Consider the following 20,773-nt stretch of genomic DNA (forward strand, 5'->3'; position numbering starts at 1 on the left):
ACGTGCCCCTTACTTCATCTCTGCTGATGAGTTCATTGGAAAAAGTGAGTCCAGGCATCAGGCCTCTCTTCTTCAGCCAGAATATAGCAGCAAAAGATCCCGAGAAGAAAATTCCTTCTACGGCAGCAAAGGCCACCACCCTCTCCCCTGGGAGACACAAAATACAAGTGTCATTTGCTGAAATAAGTGGGCATTCACAGGTTCACAAGAGATCTTGAGTTGTTTTTACACTACTCCAACTACCTGCTGAGACAAAACTGAAAGTCAGTACCATGGTCAAGAGTCTTCTGGAGAGGAAATGTCCCACCTCCACCCTAAAGGGCAGGAAGGTATGTGTGCTCTGTCTCCTTCAAGTTCTACATGACACAATAGGATCCTGTAGAGTTGGTGCCTGCATTAATATCGGCCCTCGCACACAGCAAAAGAGATCTGTCTGTGTACCACACAGGCCTGGGAGTGTAAGTACATGCATGTGTGTGTAAAGAGTGGGAAGTGGAAAACAGGCTTTACAACAAATATTTGGAGGCCTGATGCAATGGCTCAATGGCTAAATCCTCGTCTTGCAAGCACCAGCATCCCATATATGTGCCAGGTCATGTCCTGGCTGCCCTACTTTCCATCCAGCTCCATGCCTGTGGTCTGGGAAACCAATAGAGGAAGGCCCAAAGCCTTGGGACCCTGTACCCACATGGGAGACCCAGAAGAAGTTCCTGGCTTTGGATGGGCTCAGCTCCAGCCATTGTGGCCAGTTGGGGAGTGAACCAGAGGATAGAAGATCTTTTTCAATGTCTCTCCTTTTCTCTGTAAATTTCATCTGCCTTTCCAATAAAAACAAATAAATCTTTTTAAAAAAAGAAAAAGGCCTGCTTACGGCACGAGGGAAGGTTGTGAGGTATATTATTTTGAGACTTACAGTATCCCATTGACTAGCTGGGAACATTTAAAAAAATATTGCCATGCATCCATAATATAAGATCTGTATGGGTCAGATGCATGCACTAGCATACATGGGAATCCAGAATTGGGCTTGTTAGCATGAAACATTGCTGATCACCACATACCAGTCCACACAAAATCTAGAACTGGGGAACTGTCTAACAGGACTAGATCCCAGTAACTGACTGACTGAATGTTGGAACAGGGGGACGGGTCACATTAGGTAGGACTATGACACTAATCAGCATGGAAGAGAACCAGGTTCGGGGATTTGTGGGTCAGACCTGTGGAAATGCAAGTTCCATTGGTTAGCTCAAAAGTTAAGGTGGTGAGGGGCTAAGCTAGATGTGATTATGGAACCTGCCAACACTCCCGGGTACAGGAACCAAGAATAGTCTGGGCAGGTCCAGGCTGCAGGACCCACATGAGCACCATCAAACAGGGTGAGCCAGACCACAACATTCACTAGCTCATACTAGGTCAAGATGGAAGAGCAAGAGCCTAGTACCCACTGGCATGCATGAGATCTGGGTCTGGGAGTGGACAGAGTAGGGGATCTTGGGAAACTCCCCTAGTGGGTCATAACTCCTGCTGGTAAGCACATGGTCTAGAACTGGGAGTGGAGCAGGCTGGGCAAGGTAGCTCCAACTGTTGGCCAATGTGTGGGTTGGTTTTGGAAAGACACAGACTAGGCAGGACAGAGCAAACCTTAGCTCACAGGTAAGTGCAAAAACCAGGCTGGAGCACAGGTCATGCTGGGCCTGGCTGTCACACCTTTCAGTTTGCACGAGTCAGGGATGGGAGCAAACTGAGCAGAGCCAGGTTCCAGCACCCACCAGCGAGAGTTGGGACTGGGGGCCAGCCAAGTCAGGCAAGGCTACAACATCCAAAGACAAAAGCCAAGACAGGTGAGGAGCTATGCCAAACTGCATCAGAGTAACCACTGGCATGCACAAGATCTATGGATGGGAACAAGCCTGGCTGGGGAGGGAGTAAATGGGATGCCCTGGCTGGGTTGTGGTTCCCACTGGTGAGTGTGAAGGCCAGAGTAGGGGCTGCTGTCTACTCCAGACATGGCTGCAGTGTCCCTTGGCACAAGGTGTGGACTGGATCTGGGGTGCACCACACTGGGTTAGACTCCAGCACCTACTGGCACTCATGAGAACCAGGGTAGGTATAGGATGGGCTAGGCTGGGTCTCTGCCCCTGCTGAGCCATGTGTGAGCTGTGTCTGGGTACAGACCAGGCTTGGCTGCGCTGCAAAACCCCAGAGTGAAAACTGGAATGGCCAGTCAGGAAAGACCACTGTTCCTGCTAGGACAGGAAGTAGACTAAGCAGGGTTGGCCCGTGGACCCACCGGTGTGTGCGAGATCTGGCATTAGGAGAGGTTCTGATGGAGGAGCTTGGGAAACTCCTCTGTCAGGACACAGTCCCTGCAGGTGAGCACAAGAACCACAATAAGAAGCAGCCCAGACTAGGCCAAGGAACGCTACCTATAGACATACATTTGGCGCAGGCCGAAGGTGAACCATGATGGGCCAGTTTGTATCATCTACTGGTGAATCCCAGCACCAGAATGGAATGTGGGTCAGTCTGGGTTGAGTCACAACACAAGCCAGTTCACAGGAAGGCCAGGACTTGGGCTGGAGGGGCTGAGCTAGTCTGTAGACCCCACCAATGTGAGCTGGAATTGGGGTGACCCAGGACAGGACAGGCTACACAGCCACTGGCAAATACTGAGGTGAGGTAGGCCAGGCCAGACTGCACCACAGCTCCCAACCAACACACGGGAGACTAAGAGGAGAGGGGGCAAAGCCAGTAGGAGGGCTGTGGAGGGTTCCCCTGCTGGACCACCATTCCCACTGGAGAGCATGAGTTGGGATGGGGCAGACCAGGCCGAGCAGAGCTACAACACCTGTTGGCCTCATGTGGCTGGATCAGTGGAAAGCAAGGCTGGGTTGACTGTTCCTACTGGAGCATGCATAAGTCAGAGTGAGTGTGGATTGAACTGGTTGGGCTTTGCTGCAGCATCAGCTGGAAGATGAGGCAAATTCTGCAAGTTAAACTGCAGAACCACCTAGAAAGTGCAAGAAGTGGGAGTTGGAGTGGGCCCAGTAGGGAAACAGTGGGCACCTTCCTCTTGGGTTGTCACTCTGGTGAGCATGAGAAGCAGGACTGGGGCAGGCATGGCTAGACAGAGAGTGGCACCCACCAGCACGTGTGTGGGCTGGATAGTGGAGCAATTGGGTTGAACTAGGCTTCAATGCCTTTGACATGTATGAGAGATGAATGGGATGTGGGACAAACTGGACCAGTCTGCAATACATCCTGGCAAGCACAAGAACCAGGGCAGGGGGTGGGCCTGGTGGGGGTTGTTGCAAGTCACTCCAATTAGGCTACAGCTCCCACTAGTGTACGTGAAGGCCAAGTGTGTGGTGACCAGGATCAGGCTGGGCTGCAACACCCATTGGTTTGTGTAGAAGATAGGATTGGAGACAGAACTGACCCAGCAATTCCAACCACCAGCATGTGCATAAGCTGATTGGGGTGATGGACTGTGCAGGACCCTTTACTGGCAAGCATACCCAAGAATCAGGTCTGGGATCACCTCAGATGAAATTTCTATGGGTATCTACACAACTGAACCACTGGACTCAAAACCCCAACCATGGACAGAACTGTAGGTTCCCTGGTCTGACCATGGAGTGCATGTGTCAGAGCTGGACCTCTTCCGTGGCTTAGATGGAACAGTGTACAGCATATCCAGGTGTACATGGAGGATATGGCAGTACATTGGAGTCTGCAGAGGAAACCTGGTACCACAACAGAGAACGGAGGACAGAACAAATTGATCAACTACTCCAGCCAAGTGTTGGCAGTGAATATTTGGGCAGAGACTCTAAGGTGGACTACGTCAACCAGTAGATTCTGGAGAGATTTCATTGTGCCTAAAGTGGTGAGATCAGCAGCGATATGGAACTGTTGAACTATTGAAACCTCATGAACAGGACCCTCAGAGCATGCCCCACATTGGGGACCCTGGGGTGCTGTTAGGTGGCTGTCCTCCATCCCAGGGTGCAGAGGTGTTTGAGACACTGGATGTGGCTTCTCTCCTTACTTCTCCCTTTCCCCCAGAAACAAGACGTAAAAAAGAGAATGTAGAAATGGTGATTTCACCCACCTTCCTGTAGCCCTTGACCCTTTCACCCTAATCAACTACGTAAAAATCATCAAAAATAAAAATAATCAACAAATTTTTTAAAAAGACTCTGAGAGAAAGAGAGTATCTGTAAGAGCTAAAAATCTTTTGCAAGGATGATACTGTAGTCTATCCCAGTACTTACAGGATCAGACTAATGGCAGGTACTTAATGAATGAACTCTGAATGGACACAATGAAAACTATACAATAAGGACTAGACAAAAAAAAAAAGACATTTAAAAGCCATTTCTATGGAAATTGTACAACTTTGATGCAGAAACTGAAAACAGTAATTTTAAAACAAATGTAATAAATCGTATTTAAAATTTTAAAAGGAAGATGCCTAAGTGTAAATGATTCTACTTATCACTGAACAATACTGTTTGTCCTTCCTCTTTTCCTTGATTATTTTTTTTAAAGATGTATTTATTTCTATTTGAAAGGCAGATCAGATTTACAGATAGAAGGAAAGACAGAAAGATCTTCCATACGCTTGTTCATTCCCCAAATGGCTGCAAGGGCTGGAGTTGAGCCGATCTGAAACCAAGAGCCAAGAGCTTCTTTCAGGTCTCCCATGCGGGTCCAGGGTTCCAAGGTTTTGGGCCAACCTCAACTGCTTTCCCAGGTCACAGGCAGGAGGGAGCTGGATGGGAAATGGAGCAGCCAGGATACGAACCAGCACCCATATGGGATGTTGTGCTTGAAACGCAATGACTTAGCCACTTTTCAGCCATCATGCTAGGTCCCTTTCTTGATTATTTTAAAACAAACCGGGCCCGGCGTGGTGGCGCAGTGGTTAAGGTCCTTGCCTTGCATGCCCGGGATCCCATATGGTTCTAGTCCCGGCAGCCCCACTTCCCTTCCAGCTCCCTGCCTGTGGCCCGGGAAAGCAGTCGAGGACAGCCCAAGGCTTTGGGACCCTGCACCCATGTGGGAGACCTGGAAGAGGCTCCTGGCTTCGGATCGGCATAGTATCGGCCGTTGTGCTCACTTGGGGAGTGAATCATCGGACGGAAGATCTTCCTCTCTGTCTCTCCTCTCTGTATATCCGCCTTTCCAATAAAAATAAAATAAACCTTTAAAAAAAAACAAACCAGAAACAAAATATTTAATCATTCAGATGTCTATTAATTGCCCAAAACATAACAGCTGAACTTGCAATCAAGATGTATATCACCTTAACATATGCCTTGGTATGTTTTTATTTTACTACTAATAAGGTAGGAGAAATTATAATTTTTTGACATTAAGGTCATGTCCTAGATAATTTTTCTGTAAGGTACCTAGAATATAGTTATAATAGAAATATCACAAGAAAAGGAAAACGGTATTTTAATCATTCTGTGCATTCATATGAATATTAAATAATAAAGACCATAACAAACAGTTTTGAAAGGCTATTCTTTCTTGGAGAGGATAAAAGAATTAATAAGGGGCAATTCTGTATGTTATTTTTAGAATATTCCCACATGTGAAACACAAAGAGACTTCCAGACACTTCTAAAAACCATAGTAAATACAATGGTCCTGATCTATTTTATGAAAGAAAAAGACATATTTTTAAGACATAGCATGTATAACATTTTTTTTTAATTTTTCAAATGAAATTTAATTACGCATGTTACGGTTTAATCTATACAACTGCCTTAAAGTTCTTTAAAGAATGTTTTAATATTTATTTACTTTTATTTGAAAGGCAGAGTTAACAGAGAGAGAAGAGATGTGATCCTCTGTTAGCTTTGTTCACTCCCCAAATGGCTGCAATTGCCAGAGCTGGGCTGGAGCCGGATCCTGGTTCAGGATCCCAAGAACTTGAGCTATTCTCTGCTGCTCTCCTAGGCACATCAGCAAGGAGACGGACTGGAAGCGGAGCAGCCAGGACAGCTGGTGCCCATTTCAGATGGCAGCAGTGTGCTCTTCACCTACTATGCCACAGCACCAGCACTAGGTTATTTCTAAAATGAAACAAAATGTCTCAATTTTTTAAAACCACACAAGTATATAATTAAGAATTTTTAGCTCTACAGAGATCAAATCTTCCTGTCATGTATAAAGTTTAAAACAATACTTTTTAAAAGGCATATTCTTAGGTTCTTGTCAGTTAAAACATTTTAAAATTATGACAGTCTGAAATACCAGGAGAGAACAGTTGTTTTACTGGATCCTACTTGGTGCAGGAGTCACCAAGAAGGTCACCAAAAATATTAGGCAACGTTCTCAGCCAGATGAAAGAGCTGTCTTTGTCATCCTAAAGCTGCAGGACGCAGGTGGCACAGCAGGGGCATACAGCTGCTCTTCCTGGATTGGTTACAGAAAGTCAAAGTGGCAAAGCAAAACTGTCTTTCACCTCCACTCCCCAGAAAAAGGGGCTGCCCACCTGCTCTTCATGCTCTTCCCCTTCCGTTCTGATTGCACTCACCACACATTCTAGAGCGTGCTCTTCCCTTGGACACCCTGAGTCAGAACCCTGAATGGGCTCTGGCCCTGAGATGAAGTGTTGAGAAGACTCACTGAAGCCCTTGCAGTTGCAAGGTGACAGCCACTCCTGTCTGGCCGTTTTCCTTTTGGGTTTGGCAGTGTCATGAAACACATGCGCTCTGCGACCCCACTCATCATTTCCTATCAGGACTCAGCCACATGACTACTTTCAGTGCATACTAAACACTTCTGACATTTCCCTTTTTCTGTTTTTTTTTTTTTCCTTTCTTTTTTGTTAGTGTTTCAAAGTGAGCTTCCCAAACCATTTGTAAGAGAAGCAACTCAGGGTAAAAGGTAGGTTCTTCACTCCCATCTGGGTTCTTTAAGGCTTTTCCACGAATTCTCCAGATGTGTTTTATGCACATTGAGAGTCACTGCCTTTCTCATTCTTGAAAATTGAAAGCAATGAAAACACATGTGTTTCTTCCCTGGTCTACTACACACTGGCCCATATGTGCATGATATGACTGGTTCTCTGGTGTGGTCCAGGAGTCCCTGAGAAGTGTACAGAACAAGGAGATCGGCGAAGTCAAAGATATTTTCATGGGGCTGGCCTCATGATATAGTAGGTGACCATTTGCAAATGCTAACATTCCCGAACTGAAATATGTGTATGAGTCCTGGCTGCTCTGCTTCTGCTCCAGCTTCCTGCTAACATTCCAGGGAAGGCAGTGGATGACAGTCAAGTACCTGGACCAGGCACCCACAAAGGAGACTCAGATGGAGTTCCTGACTCCCGGCCTTGGGCAGGGCCAGTCCTAGCTGCTGCAGCCATTTGGAGAACAAACCAGTCGGACAATCTCTAAGTCTGTCTCTTCCTGATTTAGCCTTTCAACTAAATAAATAACTCCTCAAATAATTTTTTTTCATAACACTGAAGCAGTATTTATTTTACTAACATTCTTTCATGTTTATTATTTTCCACAGGCTACAAGACAAATCCACAATAATCTGAAAAGGCTAGTAAAATATTCCTCTCATTTCTAACTAGAGAAATTGAATTTTCTTCATATACTTCAACCAAAATAACATAATTTCAGCAAACTGAATGCAGATAGAATAATCGAATTTTCTTTATTAAGTAAAACATTAAAAAGATTTGTAAAAAAATTAAATCATGCTATATTTACTAATACCTTTTGGAAAATATAAGGTTTTTTTAATATAACAAGATCATTTACATTCCAACATAATGGATTAATAATTGTTATCTTATAATGCACCAGCCAAGCAAATATTTTTAATCTCAGTTTTAATTTCTAATATGGAAATATAAATAGACACAATTCATAAAAATAAAAGCAATTTAGATGGCCAGTATGGTTGCATAACAGGCTAATCCTTTGCCTGTGCTGCTGGCATCCCATGTGGACACCAGTTTGTGTCCTAGCTGCTCCACTTCTGATCCAGCTCCCTGTTTTTGGCCTGGGAAAGCAGTGGAAGAGTCCAAGGCCTTAAGCCCCTGCACCCACATGGGAGACCTAGAAGAAGCTCCTGGCTCCTGGCTCTGAATCAGCTTAGATCCAGCCACTGCAGTCACTGGGGAGTATACCAGAAAATGGAAAATCTTTCTCTGCCTCTCCCTCTTTCTCTCTGTAATTCTAACTTTCAGGTACAATAAATACAAAAATCTTTAAAAAAAAGAAAAAGCACTTTTGGAGTTCTCATTTTTAACTGCTCCCTAGTACAGACACTAGAGAGCAAGAATTTTGAGCCCTGCTTTCCCCACATAATAAAGCAGACTAAAAATTATGGAATAGTAAAAAATGAAATGTGCCCTTAATCAAATAAATACATTAATGTTAATATTATATTAATCAAAAAGCTAAATAATTAAGCATCTACTATGTAAATCGCTTACATTTTTTTTTCTAAAGATTTATTTATTTTTATTGGAAAGTCAGATATACAGAGAGGAGAGATAGAGAGGAAGATCTTCTATTCACTGATTCACGCCCCACCAAGTGGCCACAATGGCCGGAGCTGAGCCAATCTGTGCTTCTTCCAGGTCTCCCTTATGGGTGCAGGTGCCAAAGCTATCCTTGGCCTCCTTCCCAGGCCACAAACAGGGAGCTGGACAGGAAGCGGCATGAACTGAGCGCCCTTATGGGATCCTGGCGCATGACAGGCTATTACACCAGGACCCAGTCACTTACAATCTTAATCATTGTCTCAAAATTATGGAGGTGGCATTCAGGTGCTGTGGTGTAGCAGTCTAACCCTCTGCCTGTAGTACCAGCATCCCACATGGGTATCAGTTAAGAGTCCCAGTGGCTCCACTTGACTCCAGCTCTCTGTTAATGCCCTGGGAAGGCAGCAGAGTGTGTTAGTTCTACAGACCCTGTGCCCATGTGGAAGACATAGAAGAATCTGTTCACTCCTGGCTTCAGCTGCTGTAGCCATCTGGGAAGTGGATCAGCAGATGAGAGATCTATCTCTCTACCTCCTCTTCTAACTCTACCTTTCTAAATAAATAAATAGATAAATCTTAAAAAAAATTACAGAGAGAAGACATTTGGCCTATAAAATATAAGGTAAAACAACTGCATCCAAATAGAGTGCCAGGGTTCAAGTTCAAGGTTCTAGCTCAGCCCCTGCTTCCACTTTCCCATTAATGCACACGCTGGGGTATAGCAGGTGATGACTCAAGTGGCTGAGACCATGCCACCATATGGGACTCTGCATTGAGTTCCTGGCTCCTGGCTTCGCCTGGCCCACTGCAGGCATGTGGACAGTGAGTCAACAGATGGGAGCTAGCATGGCCTGTTACTCTCTCCAGCTTCCTCTGTTCCTTTCTGCTGCTGTCTCTATTGCTCAAAAACAAACTAAATAAGTCCATAAATATGTTAATAATAAGAAAAAATAAATGTTCTGGGATCTCAACACAGCCAGAAGGGTGCTTTAATTTAGTTCTGGATGTGTATGAAAAATGAGCTGGTTATTGCAAAATGTTTCATGTCCTGGTTGAATAAACTAATCTTCAGTTTTTTAGACTCCAGATATTGGTTCAACAACAACAAAAAATTACGATGGACATATTTTAAATTCCTAAAACAAACATTCTTAAAATTAAGTAAAAGCTGGGACAGGTGCATTGGCATTACAGGCTAATCCCCCACCTGTAAGCACTGGCATCCCATATGGGCACCAGCTTGTGTTCTGGCTGATCCACTTCCCATCCAGCTCCCTGCTTACGGCCTGGGAAAACAACTGAGGACAACCCAAGGCCTTGGGTCTCTGCACCCACGTGGGAAGCTGGGGAGAAGCTGGAGAGAAGCTGGGGAGAAGCTCTTGGCTCCCAGCTTTAGATCAGATGAGCTCCAGCTGTAACTCGCGTTTAGATAATGAACCAACAGATGGAAGATCCTCTCTATCCTTTTCTCAGTACAATTTGCCTTTTAAATACAGATAAATGAATCTTTAATTTTTTTAAATCAAGTACAAACAATGGATTACTACAGCATCCCTTGAGGTACCACTGACCTAGATTTTCAACTTGTGACTTATTAAATACAGAAGAAAAGAGCTTCATTTTGCCATTATTTGCTAAGTGTTAAGAATAAAGTACATATTGAGACATTTGTATCCTTTTTTCATATTATGACTTTGATTAGTACTGAGAGTTATATCACATAAAAACATACATCACCTGAGGCAAATGTGATGATGCATAAATTATAGCTACATACCAAAAGTAGATTTTCTATCTGCTATCCATCGCAGTGCCCAATCTGCTTTTTTCTTAACATATGGCATTGTTTCAATTGCATTAAATAAAAATTCCCTGCAAAAACAAGAATTAAGACAAAAATCATACACTTGTCTTTCTCAACTAAATTGTGATGGTTTAAGCAGAGATAATAATTTAACTCTAGTATACTATCAGATATGTATTTTCCTATATTTCGTTATATTCATAAAATATAGAAATGAAAATAAAACTCAAAATCAGTGATTCAGAAATGCTCGAACACAAAACTTAAATGAATGCAAACATTCTGTCTCCAAAATATGCTAACAAATAACTTCTAAAGATACAATATCTGAAGATTAGTTTTTTCTAAGTTTTTAACCTAATTTATTAAGCAACAGAAAATAGCATAACCGTAAGCGCCCGTATTTGAATTCCCTTTTTTTACCATTCAGTTTTAAAATAGATTCTGCTTTGGATATAATCAAGCAACAAGTTAAAGCTTTATAAATAAAATTCCAGCAGTAATACCTTTTTTTGGGATCTCTGATGTAAGTGTCTATTAGCAAACTGTACATCTCTGAGTGAACATTCTCGATGAGGATTTGAAAGCCATAGAAACAGCGGGCCTCTGGAACTTGCACCTCCTGACTAAAGCGCTCCACCTAAGAAAACAAAGGAAATACAAGCATTTACTTCTGCGCGCTCTCACGAGACGCTGGATCAAGCACTACAAAACAGGACCTGGACATCAGAATTTCAGCAAACACGTCAGAAAGACTTCATGGATTTTCTTATGCAGCATCTTAAGCAACAGTGCTTTCTCCTCAAGCTTTTACAGCCATTCAGTGGCATACTGCATTATTAAGCAATTCAATGTCCTGAACGGATGGATGAAAATACCACCTACAGAACCAGATATATTTTAGAACATCTCCCAAAACTAATGCTCTTGTTTTGTAGAATTCACGCTGTGATTTTCTCTCAATAGTAGATAGATATACTGAAGTCTCTAGTTCCTGATGAAGATTCTTTCTGTGTCTTCTGATTGACCATATTAGATGTTTCTGAATGCAGAGCAGCAATTTAGCATTCTACCACAGAATTCCAGATAATATGGACGCAGGTACTTTACAAATCCTCCTGTCTAAGGGTAAAAATCAGACACTTATTCACACACTTTAAATATTTTTGATGCTACAATTTATGCTTGATTTTATATTTTGCGGGTCAAGAACAGAAATAGGCTTATAAATCCTTCCTCTTACACTACATCAGGAAAGCATTTCCAGAATTAAGTTTTACTCGGTCCGTTCTAAGACATATTTTCTCAGAGTCAATCTAATGATATTCCTGATGTAATTAACAGTTGGACACATTCTAAATTAAATTAAAAAAAAAAAGAAAACTTACCAAATTTTCATTTACAATTCCATCACTGGCTGCAAAAAAGGCCAATATGTAAGAGATGAAGTACTTCTCATCTGACGTGAGCCTGTTCCAGTGAGGGAGATCCTTTGATAAGTCAACCTGAAATAAGAGATTTTTCCAGATGTTTTTACTCAGAGTTAAAGTACTTGAGAAAATTCACTTGCACTCCAAAATTAAGCAGGGATATCCCATTATCAACAAACTGAGGAAAAGCAAAAATGTTATATGTTATACAGAACAAAAGAAAAAAACATTATGCTCTAACCATAATATATTATAAATCAGAATATTTGCTAAATGAGATTAGTCGCTTTTGTCCACACTGTGAGATTATGTATATATTAATATCTTATACTTTCTTAACCATTATACTACACACACACACACACACACACACTGTTTCCACAAAGTTCATGAAAAATGATGAAAAAATTACGAACGGATTTCAAAATTCCTTGCACCAAAATAAACTTTTCTTTTAATTTCATTTTCTATCAACTTTCTGAAGTTCCTTCTGACACGTATCGTATCATGTCATGTTTTATTTAACTCTTTTCTAAAAAAACATTTTGAAGGAAGCTGAATTTCTAGCTAACGGAGAACTTCCAGGATGTACTTTGGAAATATTAAAATGAACTTGTCCTAGTGGACCAAATGAACAAGGACATTTTACAATCTCATATCAAGGTTACGTCCTGATCACCTGTTGACACCCCAAAAAGTAGAGATTACAGGGCTTTACCACACACATATCTTAGGAGGACACAAACAGTCCACAATACTTACAGAACACTTTGTCTCAGAACAATGTTTTAGGCACGTGTCACAGCAATTTCATAAACATTTGAAATATGTGATTGTCTTTTGCAATAAACAACTATGTTCTATCCCATTAAAATTCTGTTCTGAGATCAACTCAGTTTTCACCAAAGGATATCATCTTATTTCTTATGTATTATACCCAACTGTTCGATTTTAATATTATGAAGTTAAAATATTAAGTTTATTTCTTTGAACCCTCGAATTCAAAAGGTCTTATGAGTTTGGCACTACACTGGCTCTATCCCCGACTGCAAATGTAAACTCTCGCGTGCAGTCTCACTGCAGGAGAGCAAAATGTTCAATTCTACCAGCTCAATCTCCTTGCCAAGTTGGCTGGTGATCAGAAAAAGGAAAATCCCAAACCCCAGACCTTTTGTCTTCTGTATCACCACATTTGTCTACTGATCACCACATTTAGGAATGAAGCTCAGCCACTGATAAAGTAATAGAACCTAAAGCTCATCAGATGGAAACATATACAATTTCTTTAAATGGAAAAAAAAAACTGTGGAACTAACAATGTATCTGAGTTTCCTTCAAATTATGTATTTGAACCTTCTTATAAAATATGTATCAACATATCTATTTGCATTTTACAGATGAATGATTCTTAGTGATAGAGCATATACTGCCTGCATTTGCTAAATGATACAAGTTAATTTCCAAAGGAATTTTCCAAATGAATTTCATGAAATCATCCAGGATCACAGGGATCTTTTGGTATGATGAACATGGCCGGTGCTATGCCATAATGGGTAAAGCCCCTGCCTGCAATGCCACCATCCTAGATGGGCAACAGTATGAGGCTATGTTGCTCCACTTTCTATCTAGCACCCTACTGATATGTGTGGGGAAGCAGCAAAAGATGGCCTGGGCCTCGCACAATGGCACAATGGTTAAATCTTCACCTTGCAAACGCCAGAATCCCATACGGGCACTGGTTCATGTCCCAGCTGCTCCACTTCCCTTCCAGCTCCCGCTTATGACCTGGGAAAGCAGCAGAGGATGCCCCAAGGTCTTGAGACCCTGCAACCATGTCAGAAACTCAAAAGAAGCCCCTGGCTCCTGGTTTCGAACCAGCTCAGCTCTGGCCATTCTGACCACTTGGTGAGTAACCTAGTGGTTTGGAAGATCTTTTCCCTCTGTCTCCCCTTCTCTCCATAAATCTGATCTGCCTTTCCAATAAAAACAAACAAATATTAAAAAAAAAAAAAAAGATGGTGCTAATGCTTGGACCCCTGCACCTAGGTTGCAGACCTGGAAGAAGTTCATGTTCTTTCTGAATCAGGCTGGATCCAATCCTTGAGAACATCTGGAGAGTGAATCAGCAGAGGGAAGGGCTTTGTTTCAGCCTATCCCCCACGCACCTCTCCGTAACTCTGCCTTTCAAATAAAAATTTTAATCTCAAAAAAAAATGATGAATGAAAAAGCCACCTGTGTACAACCACTTGTTTTCTGAAGCTTAGCTAACAAACTTTCTCAAAAACCACAGACGGTTAGGGGCAGTCAGGTGTGCCAGGCATTGTGACCCAGTTTGGAAAATACTAGTTACCACTTTGGGTTTGAGTTTTGTGCTCACTTCAGTAGTACATACAATTTGGGTTTATTTTTTGTTTTTGTTGTTGTTTTGTTTTTGTTTTGTTTTGCTTTGTTGCTCTGTCTGGCAACCCACTTGTAACAAAGATGTTGAAAATGCAACAATACAATATATCAAAGATGGATCAGATGAGCAAAATCAGTGTAAAAAAGGTTCAAACACTGGTGCACAGTACTTCCTAGGTCAAATCTTCCCCACTCCATGGCTAAAGTAATAGTTTACATTTATTTGGTGCTTAAGTACAAAGTGCCATTACTAAACCAGCAAGTATACTGTAATTCCTGTGTCAGGTTCTGTGCAGCTGAGGATAGAGCCAGACTGTTTCAGCTCACATACTCAGGCGGTGACTACAGGCCTGGATGGCCAACTGAAAGCAGGGGGCTCAAGGCTTTTACTCTTTCATTTTGACTACAATTGCATTTTTATTCTGCTTACCATAGTTAAGGCTAGTCTTATCTGATTATAGTAGAACAAAGGCTTGTTAAAAAAAGAGTAACGGGGCCAGCTCAGTAAGGCACTAGCATCCACATGGGCTGTTCTACCTCCAATCCAGCTCCCTGCTGGTGTACCTCTAAGACAGAAGAGGAACGCTCAAGCGTGTGGGTCCTCCTTCATGCATATGAGACATGAGAATGAAGATTCTGGCTTCAAACCAGCCCAGCTCTGGCTATTATGTCAATGTGAAAAGTGAGTCAGTGGATGGAAGATGTCTGTGCCTCTGGAAGCGCTCTGTAATTCTGCCTTTCAAATAGAAATAGGGAAAGGGAAAGGAAAAGGGAAAGGGAAACAAAAGAAAACAAAAGAAAACAAAGGAAAACAAAAGAAAAGAGAAAGAAAAGGGGCCCAGCACAGTAGCCTAGTGGCTAAAATCCTTGCCTTGCACATGCCATAATCCCACATGTACACTATTTCCTATCTTGGCTAACCCCACTACTATTCCAGATCCCTATTTGTGGCCTTGGAAATCAGTGGAGGATGAGCTAAATCTTTGGGACCCTACCCCTGCATGGGAGACCCTGAAGATGCTCCTGGCTCCCGGCTTCAGATCAGCTCAGCTCTGGCCATTGCGGCCACTTGGGGAGTGAACCAGCAGATAGAAGATCTTTCTGTTTCTCCTTCTCTGTAAATCTAACTTTCCAATAAAAGTGAGTAAATTAAAAAAAAAAAGTTTTGAAATATACTAGACGTAAACAACTAACAGAATGAGATGCCATTTTTTTTCCTGCAAGAAACATATTTATAGAAAATACCCAAAACCATAAGTCTGACAAACACTGTGTCCATGATGCTAAATCTTATCTTATACAACCGATCTCGTTCTATGCATCTTGTAAGTTGCAAGTTTTCAAAGTCCCGCAGCACAAGGAAGGAGCAATGCACTCATTATAGGAATGTGACAGAGGTCACGCCTCCTACCTCTTCTGCAGTCCAGAAGGATGCCTGTGCTTGCTTATACATCTTCCAAATATCGGGGTACTGGATTGGAAAGATGACAAACCGGCGAGAACTCTTCCTTAGGAGTGGTTCTTCGTCTTCATTGGTATCTGAAGATAACCTCTGAAAAACATCAAGGACAAATTCTACTGACACTTCTTCCAGATCTAGAATGTGTGTATGGGGAAGTCAGGCACAGGTTTCTGGGCCAGTTTCTCTGGGTCAATCCTTACCAGCATCCGATAATTGCCTAATAATAGTGTGTTGACAGTCTGTGACTATAAGGAGGGGCTTAACTTCTCTGAGCCTGAGCTATAAAATAATACCATGTGTCACATGTTCTGAAGGGTCATTTTGTCCATAACCTTAGACATTTACACACAAGGACATCTATTGTTCTATCTTGGTACCTATTCTCAAAAACAGCTGATATAATGTATTTATTTGACAGGCAGAGAAAGAATGTGAGTTAGCTCCTGTCTACTGACTCACTGCCAAAAACCATTAATGGCCTAGGCTTGGCCAGGCCAAAGCTGGGAAGCACAAACTCAATCCAGGTCTGTCATGTGGGTGTCGGGGACCTCCTCACTGGAGCCACCACTGCTGCCTCCCAGGGTCTGTATCAGCAGGAAGCTATTTCCTCCTGCAGTCAGAGCCAGGGCTGAGCACAGAACTCAGGTACTCTGACATGCAGTGAGGATGTCTTAACCAGGAAGCCAAATGCCTTCCCCTGCAATCTCTGCTTGAGTGTTTATTATGTGCCAGGCTCTGTTTAGAGCATTTGATGTAGGTGCCAGCCCTGATAAGTCTTGATTTTTATTTATTGTTGTTTAAGATCTGCTATTTATTTGAAAGTTAGAGTTATAGACAGAAGGGGAGAAACAAAGAGAGATCTCCCATCTGTCGGTTCACTGCCTGGATAACGGCAATGCCTAGGGCTATGCCAGGCCAAAGCCTGGAGCAGGAACTTTATTTAGGTCTCCCATGTAGACCCAAGGGCCTAAGCAGTTGTGCCATCTTCCACTTCTTTTTCCAGGCCATTAGCAAGCAGGAAACTGGACTGGAAGTGGAAACACCAGGACATAAATCAGTACCCATTTAGGATGTCAGCGTCACAAGTGGCAACTTTCACTACTACATCACCATACAGGTCCTGAAGAAAGTTTTTAAATGCTGACAAAGAATTGATCAGTGTTAAGGTCCATTAAATTGGAGCCAGTGTTATGGCATAGTGAGCTAAGCATTCACCTGTGTTACCAGGACTCCGTATAGGCATCTGTTTCAGACCTGGCTGCTCCATTTGTAATTCAGCTCTCAGCTAATGAGCCTTAAAAATAGTGAAAGACAGTTCAAGTGTTGGGGTCCTTGTACCCTTGCACCCACTTAGGAGCCCAAAAGAAGTTTCAGACTTATGGTTTCTGCTTAGAACCGTCCTAAAGCTTACGGCCATTGGAAGTAAACTAGCAGGTGGAAGATTCTCTCTCTGTGGGTAACTCTACCTCTCAAATAAATTAAAACCATAAGAAGAAAGAGGGGCCAGCACCCTGGCTTAACTGTCTAATCCTCAAACTTCAAGCACTGGCGCCACAGGAGCGCTAAGTCACTTCCTGGATGCTCCACTTTGCATCGAGCGCCCTGATTGTGGCCTGGGAAAGCAGGGGAGGACAGTCCAAGGCCTTTGGTCCCTGTACCTGCATGAGAGACCTGGAAAAAACTTGTGGTTCCTGGCTTTGGATCAACTCCACTTCAGCCACTACAGCCATTTGGTGAGTGAACCAGCGGATGGAAGTTCTTTGTCTTTCCTTCTCTCTGTAAATCTATCTAATAAAAATAAAATAATAATAAATAAAAATAAAATAATAAAAATCTTTTCAAAAAACAGTTTTCAAAAAAATCTACAAAATTGATTAAAACATCATCTAAACTATAATAAAGGTCATGTTTGTATATATCCCCTTCCTGTTGTGTCTTGATCACATGTGGACTGTTAGGAGAAGCTGGATTAGAAGTATTATGAGGGCCCGGTGGCGTGGCCTAGCAGCTAAAGTCCTCGCCTTGAACACACTGGGATCCCATATGGGCGCCGGTTCTAATCCCGGCAGCTCCACTTCCCATCCAGCTCACTGCTTGTGGCTTGGGAAAGCAGTCAAGCACGGCCCAAGGCTTTGGGTCCCTGCACCTGTGTGGAAGACCTGGAGGAGGTTCCTGGTTCCCGGCTTCAGATCAGCGTAGCACCGTTGCGCTCACTTGGGGAGTGAATCATCGGATGGAAGATCTTCCTCTCTGTCTCTCCTCCTCTCTGTATATCTGACTTTGTAATGAAAATAAATGAATCTTCGAAAAAAAAAACAGTATTAGGAAAGATCTAGTGGTATGAGGAGAGGCTGTGAAGCAACATAAACCTGTGACCTTGCTACACATGATGCAGTGCTTATTTCATGATACTTTGGTAAACGTACAAAAGCATATTTTGATTCAATTCCAGAAAGTTCATGCATCCTTCCTTAAGTCATGGGCTTTCCATGGTACTCTCTCTAGATCTAAAAATTAATATTTTCAAAGAAAAAAAAGGGGGGGCTTAATGCTATATGTCCTTGGGTTCCTGCATCCACCTGGGAAGCCTGGAAAAAATTCCTGGCTCATGGCTTCAGTCTCGTCACATCTCCAGCTCCAGCTACTGAGTGATACTGAAAAGAAAGAATAGGCACACTGCAGGTACTCAGGACCTGGAAAGCAACAATAAATCCAATAAATCAGAAACAGCTTCTTGCTTCTGTGAAACAGAATCTGAAGTCACTTGTTCCAGTAACTCTAGATACAACAGTAAGATACAAATACAAAAGTCTTGCTGAAATGGATGCAGGACAAACAAAAGCAAAGGCAGAAGTGATCTGGGGCCCAGCGCGGTGGCACAGTGGTTAAGGTCCTCGCCTTGCACGCCCGGGATCCCATATGGGCGCTGCTTCTATCCCGGCAGCCCCACTTCCCTTCCAGCTCCCTGCCTGTGGCCCGGGAAAGCAGCAGAGGACGGCCCAAAGCTTTGGGACCCTGCACCCACGTGGGAGACCCGGAAGAGGCTCCTGGCTTTGGATCGGCATAGCATCGGCCGTTGTGCTCACTTGGGGAGTGAATCTTTGGACAGAAGATCTTCCTCTCTGTCTCTCCTCTCTGTATATCCGCCTTTCCAATAAAAATAAAATAAATCTTAAAAAAAAAAAAAAGAAGTGATCTGATTTGGATAAAGAAACAACTGACAGATAAAGAATATCTGCAAAGTTTCTTGATTCTATGTATCATTCAGGCTGAAATTAGGAATTAATTTTGTAATTCAATAACCATTGCTGTGGATGGTCACAGAGCATTCCTAAATAGTTTTTAGGGGCCCAGCGCAGTCCTCGCCTTGCAAACACAGTGATCCCATATGGGCACCGGTTCTATCCCGGCAACCCTGCTTCCCACCCAGCTTCCTGCTTGTGGGAAAGCAGTCAAGGATGGCCCAAAGTTTTGGGACCCTGCACCTGAATGGGCATGCCAGGGCAAAAACCTTAGTCAATACTGTCTGGCTTTCACTCACAGTGAGTTGGCTGAGACTGGCATTGAACATGGCTCCTGCCTCCCAGCCATCCCCAATTCCACCACTCACACCTATTTCTACTTCTCCATTTAGTGAAATACATATGATGTCACAGTCTACATACCTTACAGGTCTCATTCTAATTTTTCACTCTTCGATTTTCACCAAATGTACAAGAATATTACCGAGGTACAAGAACTTGATTTTTAAACCTCTTTTTATTACTGACACATAGGCATATTATTTACTATTTTTGGTCAAATTTTTTCACCTGCGGAATAGGAATTATGAAGTAAATAAGTAATTGTTAATTTTAAGAAATGTGTGAGTTATACATTCCCTCCTTAGGGTAGTCACATCTCCACAAAGAAAACCTAGAAAAAAACTTGCAATCATAAACTCATTTCAGGTCCAACTATGGAAATAAGTTTTCAAGAAAGTTTCTTAAAATATGTGCACTTGAATCACCCAAAGTCTTGTTAAACATTCAGATTCAGAAGCATCGCATTCAGTCTGAGATGTGGACTCAGTAACACATTTTTTAACCAAGTACTGGGGATGGCTCATGCTCCATCAGACCTTTATTTTTCATCATGAAAAATTCATTCTCAGCCCAAGGCCCAGCCTTTGTGTGAAGGTAAACTCCCAGAAGGCATAGCGGGTTGTATACCTGCTTGCTCCACTTCTGAATCAGCCTCCTGCCAATCCACCTGGGAGGCCGCCAACCATGGTTCAATAATCTGCTTTCTGCCACCATGTGGGGCAAGCAGATGGGATTCCAGGATCCTGGCTCGTGGCAGGGCCCTGGTCTAACCACTGTGACATTTGAGGAGTGTACAAACAGATGAAAATAAATATGCATTTTTTTTAAAAAGTTAACTTCCAGGTGTTAGTACCTGAATGCCTGACTGATTGATTGTTGGTGTCATTAGCCAAATTATTCAATGTGAGTGGGCAAACTGGAGTTATCTGTAAAGCATTTGTACCAAAAAAGGAAGAAAAGTTTAAGGGGGTATTCTCAAAGTGTCACCAAATGTTTACAAAACCAAAATTAAGACAAATCAAATCCCAAATCTGGAATTTAAACTTCCCAAAGAGATGCAGGGCTCAGCATGAGTGTCTGTGTGCTGAAAACACCCAATCTTCACAAGATTAATTCAAAAACACCACACAGAGCTTCAAGATCAAGCACAAAAAGTATTTATGTTGTTCACAAATGGCTCCTAAGTATTTCCAGAAGAAGAGTGTGAAAATTACAGAGCAACAATCTAAGGTACAACCTACAATCTTCATAAAGGTCTTTTTTTGTTTGCTGTTATTATGGACATCTCAGTGTGGACAAGTTGACACATTTACTAAGAACCTACAACTTGGGTGACACTTTGCATATCAAATTTTAGTCTTCTCTGAGCCAAGTATCACTTCCACTGTGTAAATGGAGAAAGTGACGCCCCAAAGATTCAAAGTAGCACGATCAGACTCTGCTGGCCCCTGCATCTGGTTGCCTGTTTCATTATGATAAGTAAGAATCCGTCCCTTTTGGCACTTCCCACATCCCTTCACATCTCGCCTCAGTTTCCCCAGCTAGGGCTCCAGCAACAGGGAGCA

General features: G+C 42.6%; 1 protein-coding gene across 2 annotated transcripts in view; it reads right to left on the minus strand.

The window, feature by feature from the left end:
- The window catches only part of RRM2B (ribonucleotide reductase regulatory TP53 inducible subunit M2B), a 33,516-nt gene that overhangs the window by 12,359 nt on the left and 384 nt on the right, over positions 1 to 20,773 (minus strand). The window contains exons 2-6 of one of the 2 annotated variants that reach the window (XM_040972664.1): positions 15,574 to 15,714; positions 11,720 to 11,836; positions 10,838 to 10,971; positions 10,305 to 10,399; positions 14 to 147 (exon numbers count right to left, since the gene is read on the minus strand). In XM_040972664.1, the coding sequence (XP_040828598.1) occupies positions 14 to 147; positions 10,305 to 10,399; positions 10,838 to 10,971; positions 11,720 to 11,836; positions 15,574 to 15,714 (621 nt within the window). The remainder of the gene's footprint in view (positions 1 to 13; positions 148 to 10,304; positions 10,400 to 10,837; positions 10,972 to 11,719; positions 11,837 to 15,573; positions 15,715 to 20,773) is intronic. The other variant, XM_040972666.1, reaches the window with a different exon arrangement.

The sequence above is a fragment of the Ochotona curzoniae genome, unplaced genomic scaffold (genome assembly GCF_017591425.1).
Source record: "Ochotona curzoniae isolate NIBS_2020 unplaced genomic scaffold, NIBS_Ocur_1.0 contig_2318, whole genome shotgun sequence".
In the NCBI taxonomy this organism is placed as follows: Eukaryota; Metazoa; Chordata; class Mammalia; order Lagomorpha; family Ochotonidae; genus Ochotona; species Ochotona curzoniae.